Source organism: Rhopalosiphum padi, unplaced genomic scaffold (assembly GCF_020882245.1).
Source record: "Rhopalosiphum padi isolate XX-2018 unplaced genomic scaffold, ASM2088224v1 scaffold1, whole genome shotgun sequence".
NCBI classification, from domain to species: domain Eukaryota; kingdom Metazoa; phylum Arthropoda; class Insecta; order Hemiptera; family Aphididae; genus Rhopalosiphum; species Rhopalosiphum padi.
The window spans coordinates 8,110,405-8,126,650 of NW_026869996.1; the positions used below are offsets into that span (position 1 = coordinate 8,110,405).

General features: G+C 26.4%; 2 protein-coding genes across 2 annotated transcripts; one reads left to right on the forward strand and one right to left on the reverse strand.

Annotated features, from left to right (window-relative positions):
* Positions 1-2,030: 2,030 nt before the first annotated feature.
* On the reverse strand, positions 2,031-6,635 carry LOC132931192 (52 kDa repressor of the inhibitor of the protein kinase-like). The gene is made up of 3 exons (XM_060997314.1): positions 6,630-6,635; positions 3,748-3,892; positions 2,031-3,238 (listed from the first exon to the last, which is right to left on the reverse strand). The coding sequence occupies exons 1-3, from the start codon at positions 6,633-6,635 to the stop codon at positions 2,031-2,033; spliced, it is 1,359 nt and encodes a 452-aa protein (XP_060853297.1).
* On the forward strand, positions 4,469-12,113 carry LOC132931242 (homeobox-like protein HDP1). The gene is made up of 9 exons (XM_060997351.1): positions 4,469-5,428; positions 9,174-9,367; positions 9,512-9,667; positions 9,807-9,875; positions 10,103-10,279; positions 10,412-10,591; positions 10,661-10,914; positions 10,992-11,151; positions 11,903-12,113. The coding sequence occupies exons 2-9, from the start codon at positions 9,184-9,186 to the stop codon at positions 12,052-12,054; spliced, it is 1,332 nt and encodes a 443-aa protein (XP_060853334.1). The 5' UTR covers positions 4,469-5,428; positions 9,174-9,183; the 3' UTR covers positions 12,055-12,113.
* Positions 12,114-16,246: the final 4,133 nt, after the last annotated feature.

Genomic DNA, 16,246 nt, shown 5'->3' on the forward strand with positions numbered 1-16,246 from the left:
CAGTATTGTAACGGGACAAGACAGTCAACGAAATAGATGGCGCGCTCTTGTCCCGTTTACATGCATCAATGCATATTTTCGTCGCGACACACCAATTGTCTAACGTCAAACACACTACATAGAGCGCGCTCTGTGCGCCGCCGTGTTTTTGATCGTCATCATTATTCACTTTTTCCTAAATTAATTACCTATCATCAACTCAACATAAATCAACAATTCAAACCACCATAAATATCAGAACACTTCATAGAAAAATATCAAAATATCAAAATTACCGTAGAAACAAATCAGAAAACAGAAAACCTCAAAAAAGTAATTATTAAAGTATCACCCAGAGGAAGCCGGGTCACTTTTTACAACTAGCCCCGATTAACGCACTAAAACACCTATCTTCTCAGGACTCCCATAGTCCGCCTGCGGAATAAACCGGACGGTACTAAACACACCGCCATACAGCAATTATTATAAGAGCGAACGACTACCTTTCGAGCTTCGACGAGTAGTGTGCTGTAATATTGGTTTACTAATAAAACAAACCACCACGCTGCTAAATAGAGCCTAGTAATATAATTTGAAAACATACTACATCATAACAATATACCAATAACTTTTCTCCCGTACCCACCACAAATACGAAAAAATAACCAATTATATCAAAGTTGAAGAGGTAACTACCAGGGTAGTTCAACAGGTTGGAGCGTCACGGATCACTTATCATCGTGCTGATCCATCAATCGTCATATCTAGTCCACAGATCCAACAACCGTTCAACATACAGAAACCAGCTGGTACGCTGACCACAGTGGCGCAAATAAGGGGGGTGGCTTGGGGGCTTAGCCCCCCCCGAAATAACTCAAAGCCCCCTCAAAAAATAATAGTATAATACCTGTATGTTATTCTTAATAAGTTATTTTTACCGGTTTTATTTTTTTACTTTGTTATTAAAATTTTTTTCTTAACACTAATAAGACAATTGCTTTTATAAAATAAAATAATATTACAATAAACAATATTACTAGACAGTACTACAGCAGTATTAATGTATTATATAATAATGTCTAAATAATATTATATAATATAGTTATTATTAAACAAAATATGAACGGTACAACTATAGTGACGGTGACGTCTGATAAGTCAAGTAGATAAATCGCTAATAATAGGGAAAACCAAAAACATTTTTAAATAGCTCCTAATGAATATTATACTGGTTTGTTCGTGTATCATGTTCATACTGATTAGTGATTACCCGCATAGTCGGCACACAGACCCAGTTAAATATTGTCCAGTTCACATTTCAATCTAACCATTTCAGTCATTTCACTTTTGAACTTTTCAGTGTTTCACATAGGCACGTAACGTACCGTACCTCGTAATATCGTGTGATCTATTATATAATTGTATACCTAGTATAATACTTATATTATTTATATTAGTATATAAAAGAAAATGTTTAGTATTTTTAATAAAAAAAAAAACTTTAATGATCAACTAAATGTGTTAGAACATTCGCCTACGCCTTCGTCTGCAATAAATACTGAAAGTATAATTGTAGATAAAAACTATGAAGAAAACGATTTAAATGATGTGCCTATAGATGATGAACTTGATTTGGGTAATTTAAGTTCAGGACCGCGTCAGCCAATATTAAAGGTAAGTAGACTTTTAATTACAACTTCTATGTATATTAATATCAGTGGCGGATCTAGGATTTTTTTATGGGGGGTGCTTGGGTTAAGGTATAATTGTATTCTGTATACTATATCCTGATGACATGGCCCTTTTTAGTCCTAATTATGTCCTTAATATTTAAATGGATAAACATAACTGACAACTTTAAAAATACATCTAAAACAAATACCTTTATTTAAAAAATAAATCTTCTTTGTAATAAAAAAAAAAAAATAAAACAAATAACAATTTAAACAAATTATATCACATCATTCACATCCACTTATTGTATTCTTAATTTATTTATAATCAAATAATAAAAATAAAATAACAATTTTTAGGTCATTTTGACCAATCTTCTAATTCCATCCTCCTTTTTTTTTCTGAGCGAAGGTGTCAACTACTTGTTTTATATCTATCTCTTTATGAATGTTTAACATGGCTGAACCATTAAGACGTACTTCAGACATAGTGGACCGTAAATAATTTTTCAACCTTCTCAATGTCGAGAAAGATCTTTCTGCTGTAGCTGTGGAAACTGGCAACGTGGCAAAAATTTGTAATAATATTTTTATGTTGGGGAAAAATTCATTGCAGTATTCTAATGCCTCAACTGCAGTTTGTGGATTATTTTGAACGTTTGTCCACTTATTTTTCCACAAATGTATTTCCGCTTTCAATTCTAAATCTGAACCCTCAATATCATCACAATAAAATTTAGCGGATTCCAATATACTTTTAGTATCATAAAAGTTAATATTTGAAGGGATTAGACCTTCTAGTGCAATAATATTATTAAACTTTTCATTGAATCTAGAATCAAGTTCATGTATAATATGATCTAAAAATGGTATAAATATAGTAACTTTAAACCAATCCATAGGCTCACGAACAACTATGTTACTTCTTTGAGTTTGCTGACCACAAAGTCGAGGGATTTTTATTTTTTCTCCAAACATTTGAGCTTTTTTGGCTGCATTCTCAAATAAAGAATTAAATGTATCTTCAGGGTTTTCCCGTATGCTATTAAAAAGAGCTATTATATTTTTAATATTTTTTTGAGCCATAGATAAATCTTGTTTAGAACTTTGCAGTTGAATGCTTAAGGTCTTGGTGTATGCAAATAAGTTTGCTACTATCTCAAGAGACACAAGAAATTCACTTCTTCTTACACTAGAATTAAAATTTGCTGCCTTATAGGATGTTTCTCTATTAGAATCTTTTTCTAATTCTTCAAGTGCGATTAAAATAAATTTATACAAATCATGAAACATAATGATAGAGTTATGTCTTTCTACCCAGCGAGTTGCACACAATGCTTTAAGTTTGATTTTATTTGGATGAGATTCAGTGCTATCATTAGATATTACCCTGATTAATGTGTTATTGCGTTTCGCAGATAAAGATAAAAATACTGATACGGAACCTACTATTCCAAACATATTTCTAATTGCTGGTATTTCGCATGCTTTTGAAATCGCTAAATTTAACCCATGGCTAAAGCAATGGGTATAAAGAGCAAGTGGTTGTTCTTCTAATATTAGTGCTTGCACACCGTTATGCACACCTATAATCCATAAGTAACAACTAATAAGAACAGTATTTATATACTTTAATAACATACTTTTATAATAAAACATACTGACATATTAGAGCCACCGTCATAACCCTGGCCTCTCAGATTAGCCAAACTTAAACCAAAATCATTTAACTTTTTCAATATAACTTGTTTAATAGATATGCCTGTTGTGGAAAATAATTCTGTGAACCCTAAAAAATCTTCTTTAATTACATATTTTTCCATATCTACATACCTACATTTTATAAATGAATGTTATTTTTTAGAATTTAATTTTTATAAAAAATTACACAATATATAAAAACATTAAAACATTATTTACCTGACAGAAAATGTTATTTGCTCTTTGGTACTAATATCGGTTGTTTCATCGCATAGTATAGAAAAATATTTTGATTTTTTAACATTTGTTACAATATTATTAACAAGAACTTCATGAATAACTTCAATTATTTCATTTTGCACAGTTTTGCTAATCATTGTAGCATTTTTTGTACAATTTTCTAAATGTTCACGTAAAATTTCATCTCCAGAATCTAATCGAAAAGCCAATAGACTGCGAAAAACACCTTGATCTCCAGTTATAGCAGAGTTAATTTCTAATTGTCCATCGTCACGATGACCTCCCCAGATAGCATTTTTCTAATGATAATATCCAATTAATATCATATCTTCATTACAAAAATAATAATATCAAAAAAATATTAATAAAATTTCAAATAATTATTTTGAAAGATAATATTATAAAAATATTAATAATATAACATCATAAACAAGATGATAAATTGATAATCTGAATTAATTATCATTATGTTGTTAAAAACGAATTGTTTAAAATATATTTTGAATATTATAATATTATGACATTATAACAGCAATAATAATATTATAGTCTGTAAATATGTTTAATATAGTATCAAAACCGAAATATCTAAATTATATTTTGAAATTATTAATATTATAATATCATAATTGAAATAATAAACTAGAATTCTAAAAATATGATTATTTTGCTATCAAAAACTTAATGTCTAAATCTCATTTTGAATTTATTAATATTATGGTATAATAATTGAAATAATAAAATATTATTCTGAACATATGATTTTTATGTTATTATAAAACTAAACTAATTATAAAATATGATTTTTAATTGTACCTGAAATCTGAATTATATATAAATAATATAATATACATTATATATTATGTATATATACATATATGTGTGTGTGTGTGTGTGCTCGTATTGAATTGTAAATTATTGAGAAAACAAAAACTGTTTTATATCTTTTAAATCGTAATAATTTCCCACTGTGTTTTAGTCATTATGTAAAGTATATAATTGTCCATATTGCAGTCATTGAAATAGGGCATTGTGTATACATTGACAGGGACTCGAGGCATTACACACATACACAGTCGTAATCGTAATACATATAACAATATAGCTACAGCCTACAATAACTATTTTTGAACACCCAAAACCACCAGTCTGGGCTATATTGACTATATTGTATAATATTATACGTCTTTTAATAAAATATAATAGCGTATTTATTATAGCAATAATTTACTATTTAGTTGTGATCGACGAATGTTTTCGCTGATGACCTTGGGAATATAATATGTACTTATAGTTTGTTTTCGTATAAGGGCCATTTGAGCCGTTCTCGCGCGACCACGGACTACGATAGAATTGACTGGAAACAGTGGAAACGATAATTCTATCTTCGTCCGTTCTTGCGGTTCTGAGCGCGACGAACGATCATTATCAGTAGTGCAGTGTGTTTATTATTCACTTTTCTATTTTTAGTTAAGGATTTTAAATTTTGTTGGAAAATTGAACGGAGCGTGGCGGTTGCGATAAACAAACCGGTATCGGCGGTACGTATATTATTTATATCATTATTTTTATGATTCGACATTTCAACATAACCTACCATTATTATATTATCTAGTGTGACTGTAAGTTTTGTTTTATTGTCTCCAGCTTGAGTGACGATTATTTTACCGTATAATACTTAGTATTACTTACTATAGTGTTGTCTATGATCTTGCTACAGACGATTTATAACATTTCGTTTCTCGTGTGCACTGTTGGCACTTTGGCAGTATTAATTGGCACTTATTGCGGTGTCTATGTGTACATATTTTCGAAAAACCCGAAGTTTATAAATTGTAAGTATCCGCTTTACATTTTACTACCCACGTGTTTGTAATGTACGGTATTATAGGTACCAGTTATATTTATTCAATTTTTACGTTAACAATTTGGCATAGGCACCTTTTTCATTAAATGTTTTTCTTAAATATATTATAAATGATTAAAAATAATAAAGGTATAATTCTAGTTTATGGCCCAAGCTCGTTTTTAAAAGTTATTATTGTTAATATCTAATGTTTATCAAGTTACTGACTACCATATGTAAAATATTGGCATCCTCTTTAAACATGCTAGATACCTATTATACTGTAATATTGTTTTAAAATAACTAAATAGTTCCAATTGGCAATTACTAATATCATTTAGGTGTTATCTTTAATTTTGGCTTATTTATTTTAAGAATAAATTATGTACTCTTGTATAATACCCACTATTAAACACCTACCTAACTGATATTTGATTAGACTTTTTTTTATTATTATTTACACCTAATGAATAATTATAAAAATATCTATAATAAAAACATAAATTAATAATTCTGTAACAACTGTTCCCTATGCATATTTAGAATTTTTAAAACAATAAATAAACATTAAATAGTTTTGATTCTAAAATACTTTTTTCAGTTTGCGGCTCTTATATTATTTAAACATGCCATTTCATCAAAAAAATTTTAATCTGAGTGTTCGATCCAAAAGAAGGCGGGTAGCAGAAGAATTAAAAAATAGTGTTCCAATAAATTTGGTTGACCCTGTTTTGTCAACATCTAGTACATCGGATAATGTCACTACCACTTCACATTTAAATTCTAATTCAGACAATATATTATTTTTACTATCCAACCAACCAACCCAAAATTCCAGTAATCAATTAAATGCAAGTCATATAATTATTCATCATGATTTAAATGATAGTCAAATCATACCAAATAACTTAAGCATGTATCATTCTGAAAAACATAATAAATCTCATTTAATTGATGAAAATATAAATTTTGAACCATCAGACCTGCCATCTGATGATATTAAATGTTTAATTAAAAAATGGGCCATAGAATTTAATATACCTCAAATTGCCTTAAATATGTTATTGAAGATTTTAAAACGACATAAATGTTTTATTGATTCTTTACCTCTTGACTCCAGAACTTTGATGCAAAATAATAATAAACATTTGGGTATTTCTAAATTAAAAACTATAGAACCAGGTTCTTACTACCATTTTGGTATTGAAAATGGTATAAAATTAAATATGGTTGATAATGTTAGAAATGCATCTGTTATTGAAATTGCTGTAGGGATTGATGGTTTACCGTTATACAAATCGAGTTCTGACCAATTTTGGCCAATTCTTGCCTACATTCGTCCAAATGGTCGTGTCTTTCCGGTAGGAATTTATCATGGGAAAGATAAACCGTCAGATAGCAACAAATTTATCTTAGATTTTGTTGAAGAAGCTAAATTATTAATGCAAAATGGTGTTAAAATAAACGGAAAAATGTATGATTTCCGTGTTAGTGTATTATGTTGCGACGCCCCCGCAAAATCGTATGTTTTAAGGACTAAAGGTCATTCTGGTTTTTCTTCATGCTCCAGGTGTGAACACGAAGGAGAATACATTCAAAATAGAGTTTGTTTTCCATACTTAAAACCAGAAAGATGTCCCCCCAAACGTACTCATCAAAATTATATAATACGGTTAAATGAGGATCATCATATTAAAAATAATTCAATAATTGCTACATTGCCTAATTTTGATGTTGTTTATGGGTTTTCTATGGACTATCTCCATTTAGTTTGTCTAGGTACAGTCCGTAAACTAATTAATTTATGGATCAAAGGCCCAATTAAAGTGCGTTATCCTTCATGGAAGATAAATGAAATGTCGATTTTAATGAACAATTTAAAAATTAATATCCCTTGTGAAATTGCCCGTAAAACTAGAGGTTTTGATCAAGTTAATAGGTGGAAGGCCACAGAATTCCGTACTTTTTTGTTGTATGTAGGTGCTATAGTTACAAAACCAGTTATATCTGATTCTCATTGGAAACATTTTCTCAATTTAAGTATATCTATGATCATATTACTAAGCCCAGATTTCAGTGAATATATAAATTATGCTCGTAAATTATTAGAATCTTTTGTTGAAAACTTTCAAATCTTATATGGTAGTTATTTAATTTCACATAATATACATGGCTTAACACATATATGTGATGATTACATTAATTTTGGTCAACTAGATCAATGTTCAACCTTTCCATTTGAAAACTATATGGGTACTTTGAAAAGAATGTTGAGAAAACCAGATAAGCCACTGGAACAAATTATTAATAGATATAATGAAATGGCTTCAATCCCTTATAATACAGAGAAAAAAGATTTTTATTTTTCCGGGCCCCATAATAAAGGTCCATTATTGGATAGTGCAACTACTATAAATTCACAATTCACCACTTATAAATGCGATAGGTTTACACTTAAAACGCATATTGAAGCAGATTCTTATGTTTTAACCAAATATAACAATATAGTTAAAGTTTTTAACATTATTCAAGTTGGAAATGAAAATGAAGCTATTATAATATGTAAACAATTTATAAATCCTTTCCCCTTATTTAAAAAACCAATTGAGTCAACACGTTTAAATATTTATGTGGTTAATAAATTAAATGATGAATTAATTTTATTTAATATTAAAGATATAAAAAAAAAAGTTTGTGTTTTCCCTTCTGGTGAAAATTTAATTGTTTTTCCATTATTACATTCTTGTTATAAATAATAAGTGCAGTTCTAAACTCTGTAAAATCTAGATACATTTTTAAACTATAAAATATGTTAAACTCTAAAATGTAATTTGAATTATATAATTATTATTTATTATTATAAATTATATATATGTATACAATACACTTCAACCAGTTTAATACTTTTAATTATATTATACAATTATAATAAAAATACTCTGTATCTTTTTTTTTTTTTTTTATTTATTTGCTTATTATTCTTTGTAAAATAAATATTTAGAAGTTAATAAAGGGTTTTGTTAATCGAATACGGGCTAAATAATCCATCAATCCCTTTACCCAATCTCATTCAAATGAACTATACTACTAAAATTGTTTTAGATAACTATATCATACATCAGTGGTTTTCAACCTTATTTGGATCGCAACCCCCTCCAATTTTTATTTTTTTGTAATGCGACACCCTTAAAAAAATAACGCTGTTTTATTCATCAAAATTTGATTAATTATTGATAAAATATTTATATGGTATACAATTTTGATTAATTTATAATACAACATTATTTTAAAACGTATTGTTAAGCATTCACAGTAAATTTAAGTATAAAATACATCAATAAAATTTTAACAATGTACGATTTAACTTGTTATTAATGTGTTAATGGGATACTTGAGCTAAGATTACACACACTCCTTGGCATGTTATTGTATAAATATAGAAAAAAAAATTTCTTTATTTTATTTTTAAATAATATGGAAAAATCATTTTATCTATTATTTTTGACAACCTCTAAACCTATCATTTGTGACCACCAAAATGAAAACCACTACCATACATGAGGAAACCTTCAATTATATCTTTAATATGATATTTATAGGTAATGAGAAACACATTTTAAGGTGTGTTACATTCAGATATTAAAGGGGATATTAATGAAATATTATAATTTGTAATATGTAATAATGTTATATTGATATGTATAAACTTAATCACCTATTCATTTTTATAATAGATATAATTCCATGATGTGGTCAGTAATTATTTTTGAAAATGATAACTCTATTGAAGCAGTTCCATCAGTTTGGTATCGTAAAAATACATGCGCGTGGCCAAAAAAAAATCAAAAAAAATATATTGAAAAACAAGTTATACCAAACAAAACAGATTTTTATTTTTTAAGAGCTCGTAAAATTGGGAAAGATGTTGGTAAGAACTTAGTAGTAGATAATTTAAAATAGCAAAAATTAAAATGTAATTAGTATGAAACAAACATTTATTATATAATAATTTAATTATACACAGGCTATCACTGTTTTATAGATATTAGATACAATTTTAAATTTTTTCTAGAAAATTATCTTGATGCTAGAAATAGAGCAAAAAAAGGAGAAAATACATCAAACTTATCTGACAATGTTGATGAAAGTGTGAAAAAACGAAGAAAATTAAAGAAAATATTTTCAAATAAGAAAGATAATTGCATGTGGAGTCCTTCTACTCTCACTCGTGAGTATCAGTATTACATAATAATATATTACAAATTTTAATGTTTTCATTTTATTTAAAACATTATTTTCATATATTTGCTCATGTAATTGTATATATTGTAATATACTAGCTAGCATTAAAATTATTTTGTTTTCAGATTCATCATCTGATGATACTGATAATGATGAAGTACATATGCCAAATATATCTTCATCAGTTCCTTCAGGTAAAAATACTTTGTAATATTGTACGTTATTGTTATAAATGTATGCAAAAATAAAGACATGTAGTCATTGATTTGTGAATAATATATTATGTAAAAATAAGTATTACTTTAAAATAGATGAATCATATTCTTATAGATAAGTTGTGCTTATTTTTTATTTTTTTTTTGTCATACAACAATAATTTAAAATAATATTGTAGATGATTTAGTATTCAAATATGTTATAGGAATCGAAAAGACAAGTCTAGGCGAATCATCGAAAAGAAAACTTAATTTTGATGAATCACCACCACTTATTATTCATAATTATCAATCAAATAATAGTCAAACAAACTTTAATATAATGTCAGAGCCTATTGAGTTTCAATCTGCATCTGTTGACAATAATATAGTAGTAGCTGCTGGTAAAATTTTATTTTATTTTAATTTATTATATACTTATTGCATATCTAGGTTTATACGAAAAAATATTTTCTGTGAACTGAAAAAATATTTTCTGTGAACTTGTGATTAATTTGCATCTTTTATTTTTAAAGATAACACCGATGTTAGTCAAAATGTTGAAGACATAGTAAATAACATTATTAGAACGACGGCTTCACCTTTTAAAGTGACAAATATTAATGATACAACGACAATAGAAATAACTGAACCGTATATTCCACTGCCATTGACACCAGCTGGTTTGCAATCTTTTACAAGTGATTCATTAATTGGTAAGTACCAATGTGTTGAATTTATAAAAATTATAATTAAAAAAATGGGTAAAAAAATATTTTTTGCAGATAAAGTAAACAAAATTAATCGTACAACCTTAAACACATGGTATGAAATAAAATCAATGAATGAAAAAATCGAAAAATTGGAGAATAATTTATTTATGATTAGTAATAACCGTATGCAACTACATATTGATGACAATTCTTTTGAATCTATGAATACATTTGAAGTTATGATGTCTGTTTTACCCATAGTAAATGAAGAAAGTCTAACAACATTTGAAAACAATCTTTTAGATAATAATTTTAAAAAAAAAATAGTAAGTTTTAGTGTTTAAAAATGTATCACTATTATAACTATAATTATATTTTAAAATTAATAAAATGCTTTCTTTAGGTGTGTGAGTTATCGCGTTTAGTAAGGAGTACTATTCAAAGTACTACTCGTGCTATATTAAGATATTTATTTGATGATTCATTTTTACAAAGCTATAGTTACAAGGGGCAAAAACAAAAAAAAGTATTTTCAACTTTAGCCCTTTGTTCAGTGATTTTTGGTATGTATGTTTTTTATTATAATGTAAGGTTAACCATCAATAATCAAATTTATGTGTAATAGATTACAAATTTTCTAAGATTTATAATTTTTTCTAAGATTTTCATTTATTATATCACTTATTTCCAAACTATGAAAAATAGTCATTTGAGCTGTCTTACAATCTACCTTACAACAATCTATTACTATAAGAATATTCATTTAAAAAAAATTATGTAAATTGATTAAATTAATAGTTTTAATTAAGTATGTATAAACATATAATGATTTGTTAAATGAATATATTGATTCATAAATTGTTATTTAGTACAATCTAAGTGTAAACATTGCCAAATATAGGTATAGACACAATTACTTTACATTGAACCTATTATTTTAAGTTGATAAATAAATTCTGTAATATGAATGTATTGATGAATTCTGCCACTGTCAAAATCATCAAATAAATAGGTCATCTCAAATTGTTGTTTTACTAAATACAATTTTTGATTCACTATTATAAAAAGCATAATCTAAAATTAACTGTCCAAAAAATTGATGGTGATGAACTTAAGAATTTTGAACTATATAATAGCTTTATAAATTAACTCTATTAAAATTAAATTTCTTTTAATTGTCAGTGGTTAGTTTTAATTTAATTTTTTATGTTTTGCTTAGTGAGATTTAAAAACAGATAGAAATGTATAGTTATAATTTTCTCTTAAATAATATGTTTATTATTTAATAAATGTATTATATTTTATTTGTTTCAGAATCAATTAAAAGTATTGGAAAATTTAAAAATTACAATACAATAGATGTAGAACAATCAATAAAAATTTTTATTGCAGGTGCAAAATTCCGAGAACAAAGTAAATTAAAAACTAACAGACACAATCATGCAGAAAGCAATCAAACAATATAATAAATATATTTATTATACATACTTTTTTAAATCTATAAGTATATAGTAAATAAAACAGAATATAGTTTAAATTGTTTGTATTATTATTTCTATTTTTCATTAAAATGTCCTAACTATATCTATGTGTTTACTTTAACCGTAATAGTAATAATAAGTTGGTATAATGAATTGATTTTATTATAGAAAGACAAAAAGCTAAAATGAATACAAGTGTATATTAATAGCCATAGGGGTGAGAAATTAAAATATACAATTTGTATGAATATGTATTTATAACTTTTCAAATAAATAATTATATAGTGAGCAGTTACTAGAATTGATCAAAATATAATTAAATCAAATTTGGTAAACTATCTAATGAAATTGGGAATTACAAATTATGGGTATTTTTAAAAAACTAATATTTTTATGATGGTATCTAATTAATATTAAATTAGTATAACTTTAATAATGATTTTTTTATGATACTAATAAAACAATAATAAATTGTCCGTAAAATAATATTTAATTTAAATCAAAAAAAGTATGTTTTATTAATATTATTCAAATATTATTTACTTGTCATAAAATTTAAAATAATTTAATAATGTAATTCTGACGGCCAAATAGCGTTTTATTGATATATTAAAAACATTTTTCTGATCAAAATTTGATGAAAAAAAAACGTTTTCTTATTGATAAAATAAAAAAAATAATAATATAAAAATGTTAAAATAACGTTTTTATGCTATCTGGGTCTTAGAGGGAGGTTATTATGACCACAAAATATAATACTTTTTATTATAGGTACTAAACGTTTTTTATTTTTATCGATAATGGCCATGGATTTTTTATTTAAAATTGTTTTAACAGATTTACTAGAATTATAGTTGTCAATGAAAGCGCTACTTTTCTCAGCAGACAACAAGTGGTATTCATTATTTCCATGTTTGTTTAATAGTTCAGTAGCCTTTCTATAATTAACAAAAGGTGTTGTGATAAATGTACTTAATTTCTGAAAATTAAAATACATCTCGACTTAGTTAAGTACAGTATAATTTTTTTCAAATTTATATTCCTAAAATTGTATTAGTAGTATTTTCATTAAACAGATTTTATTTTTAATGTAATGTACATTAGAAATTATAGCAAAGAATAATGTTACCTGATGTGCTTTAGAAACACTACTTGGAGCAAAGCACACACAATATTTACAAAATCCTCCATTTTGTAGTTCACTGTAAGCTAACCAATTATAGCGTCTAAGCCAATCAAGCTGAAAATATCTAGTCTGATTCCCTTGTTTAATAGCTGGAAAACTATACTCTACATTTGGAGCCCATGTATTTTTAAGAATCATAAATTTCTCTTCATCTGATAATATATTCTTACCAACACCAAGACCAATATCACTTGCATTCATATTGACAGAAGCAGTTTTATTTTCACAAACTAGTACCTAATATTTTATAAGCAATATAACAATCATAATATGCAAATACTAAATTATTGTATTTGTATGTATTATATTGATGTAAAATGAATTAATTTATCAATATAATACATTAAAAATACTACAAAAGTTAAAGTTATTACCGAAGGACAAATGTTATTAGAGTTTTTATGTTCTGAGTGTTCTGATCCTAAAGCAACTGTGAGTGTATTTTTTTGTAATGGTTCAACATTTACCAGCTTGAAAATTTTCATAAGCGTTAAATGCAAAGCAATTTATTTTATTGAAGTATATAAAAATTAAAAAAATTAATTAACTTCAAACTTACTTCACTCTGTAACTGTTCATTATCATTATTCCTTTGTTTTTTTTGGAAATAAGAATGTATAGGATTTTTTCTTTTCTTTTGTTCCATTGTTAATTAATAATTTTGTATTATAATTTATAATATGATTAATTTAATAAAATTACTAATTAATATAATAATTTTAATACTGTTATTTACAAATGTTAGTAATAAATAATAAGTATAACACAACAAATTAACAAAATATTATTTTCAAATTTATGATAACAGAGCAATATACAAATAATACCGCGGATTTAAAATAATATAATCGGTATTCAATGTAAACTACTATAACTAAATATAACTATAAATAACTATATATAATTATATATAACTATAAAACTACTTATAGGTAATGGTAATATTATCTACATCATGGACAATATCTATGCTTTAAGCAGTGTGACACAAAACACAATATTCATGTTTGATACCCATGGGTTGTGATATCGTATCGTTCCAGTCACTTCTGGTTATCACTTATCAGTATTGTTGAGGAAAAATTACTTATATAAAAAAAAATATTAGTTTTATTTTGTTATCAATTTAGTATAACGTACCCGACCCACTGAAAAGTACATATAACGTAAATGTAAAATATTTACTTTTAACCAGGTAGCAACATGCCGAGGGGGGTGCTATAGCACCCTAGCACCCCCCTCTGGATCCGCGCCTGATTAATATTATAAATAAGATTTTCAAAAATGTTTAAAAAGGAGTATCCAATTAATAAGAAGTATTATGAATATAGAAAAAGACATTCCTATCAATAATGAAGACATACTAAATATTTTTGAAAAAACCGAGAGGCGTATACAATTACATTAAATATATCTATTTATTTGAGTAAATATTTCATGTTATATAATATATATATATGTCGCATCCACTTAGTTTAATCGTATTTTTCATGAAATGGATATTCATTTCATGAACAACGATCATATCGTGTAAGTCAAATTTTAGTTCAAATGGACATATATTTTATCCATTTCATGAAATGGAAACTCTTATTTTACACTTTGTGTAATATTTTTAATTAATTACATCAATGGGTAACATTTTGTGAAATTGAAATAATAATATTGATACGAGTACACGAATCTAGTATCTTTAAATTGTAAGCATTAAGATACTAAATAGGTACCTATTGTAGAACTTACTGTACTATACTAATAAGTAATATGTTATCGACACCTGTTATCGATAAATAATCGCATCAATTGTATGAGTGTAATAGCACTCTGGAAAGTTTTTATTTTTATTTTTATATGATGCCAGTACGTTCTCTGACTTGATGCGAGCCGTATATTAACGTTCATTACAAGGAATACAATTTATAAAATGGAATTTGATTCATTTGCTGAATATTATGAAAAATTACGGCGCAACCCATTTGCGCCCGAACCCATTTATCGTAGCCCATTTGCGCCCCAAATCATAGCCCATATGCGCCCGATTCAGATCAGGTGAAAATCGTGCAACCTTGCCATTTATTGAGTATATTGGCGTGTAACTATAAAAACTAAAATAATATTTGATCGTTTCCCAAGCTAATCCTCGACGCATTTCGCACCACAAATTGCGCTGAATCATTTCACAAGCACTTCAACTCCCAATTTTATTCACCTCATCCTCCATTGGCTAGTGTAATTTAAAATTTAAAACTTATACAAGTAGAATCATATCTAAAAATAAATGAAATCAAGAAGGGTAAAATAAAACCACGACGTAAAGAGGAAAAAGAAAAAATACAACATAATATTATGAAGCGTGGAATGAGTACAGAGGAAAACACTTAAATAAAATAGAATACTTAAAAAAATGTCTTATAAATTTCGGGGAATCAATTTATAATAACTGTATGATTATTTTAATATAATTATAATTTAATTATTTTTTGTGTTATTAACATTCTTATTATTGACTAATGTACCTATATTATTAATTTTGATTATTTTTGACAAAATAATAAATTTTTGATGCAATATAAATAATATATATGTATATATAATATGTATACTGTTTAGTATTTAACATTATTTTTAAAATTATTACTTTTTTTAATTTTGATTTTACATAGAATTGTATATTTTTAAACAACAACGGCAACATTGCATGCAAAATGGGCGCATTTGGGCTATAAATCAGTTTATTTTAAGTTTTTTATTTTGGGCGCAAATGGGCTGCTCTTGGGCGCAAATGGGCTACAGCCGAAAAATTAAATGCCTACTATGTAGGCAAACCCGGGAAAAAACCACCCACCAAAAATGAGGTTCAATTAATAATTGAAGAAATATTAGCGGCCAAAATAAAAATGTAAGTAATTGTTAAAATATACAAAATATTTACACTTCAAATAAAATTATAACAATCAGCCATCAGGGCTTGTATTTCAAAAAACTATTTTG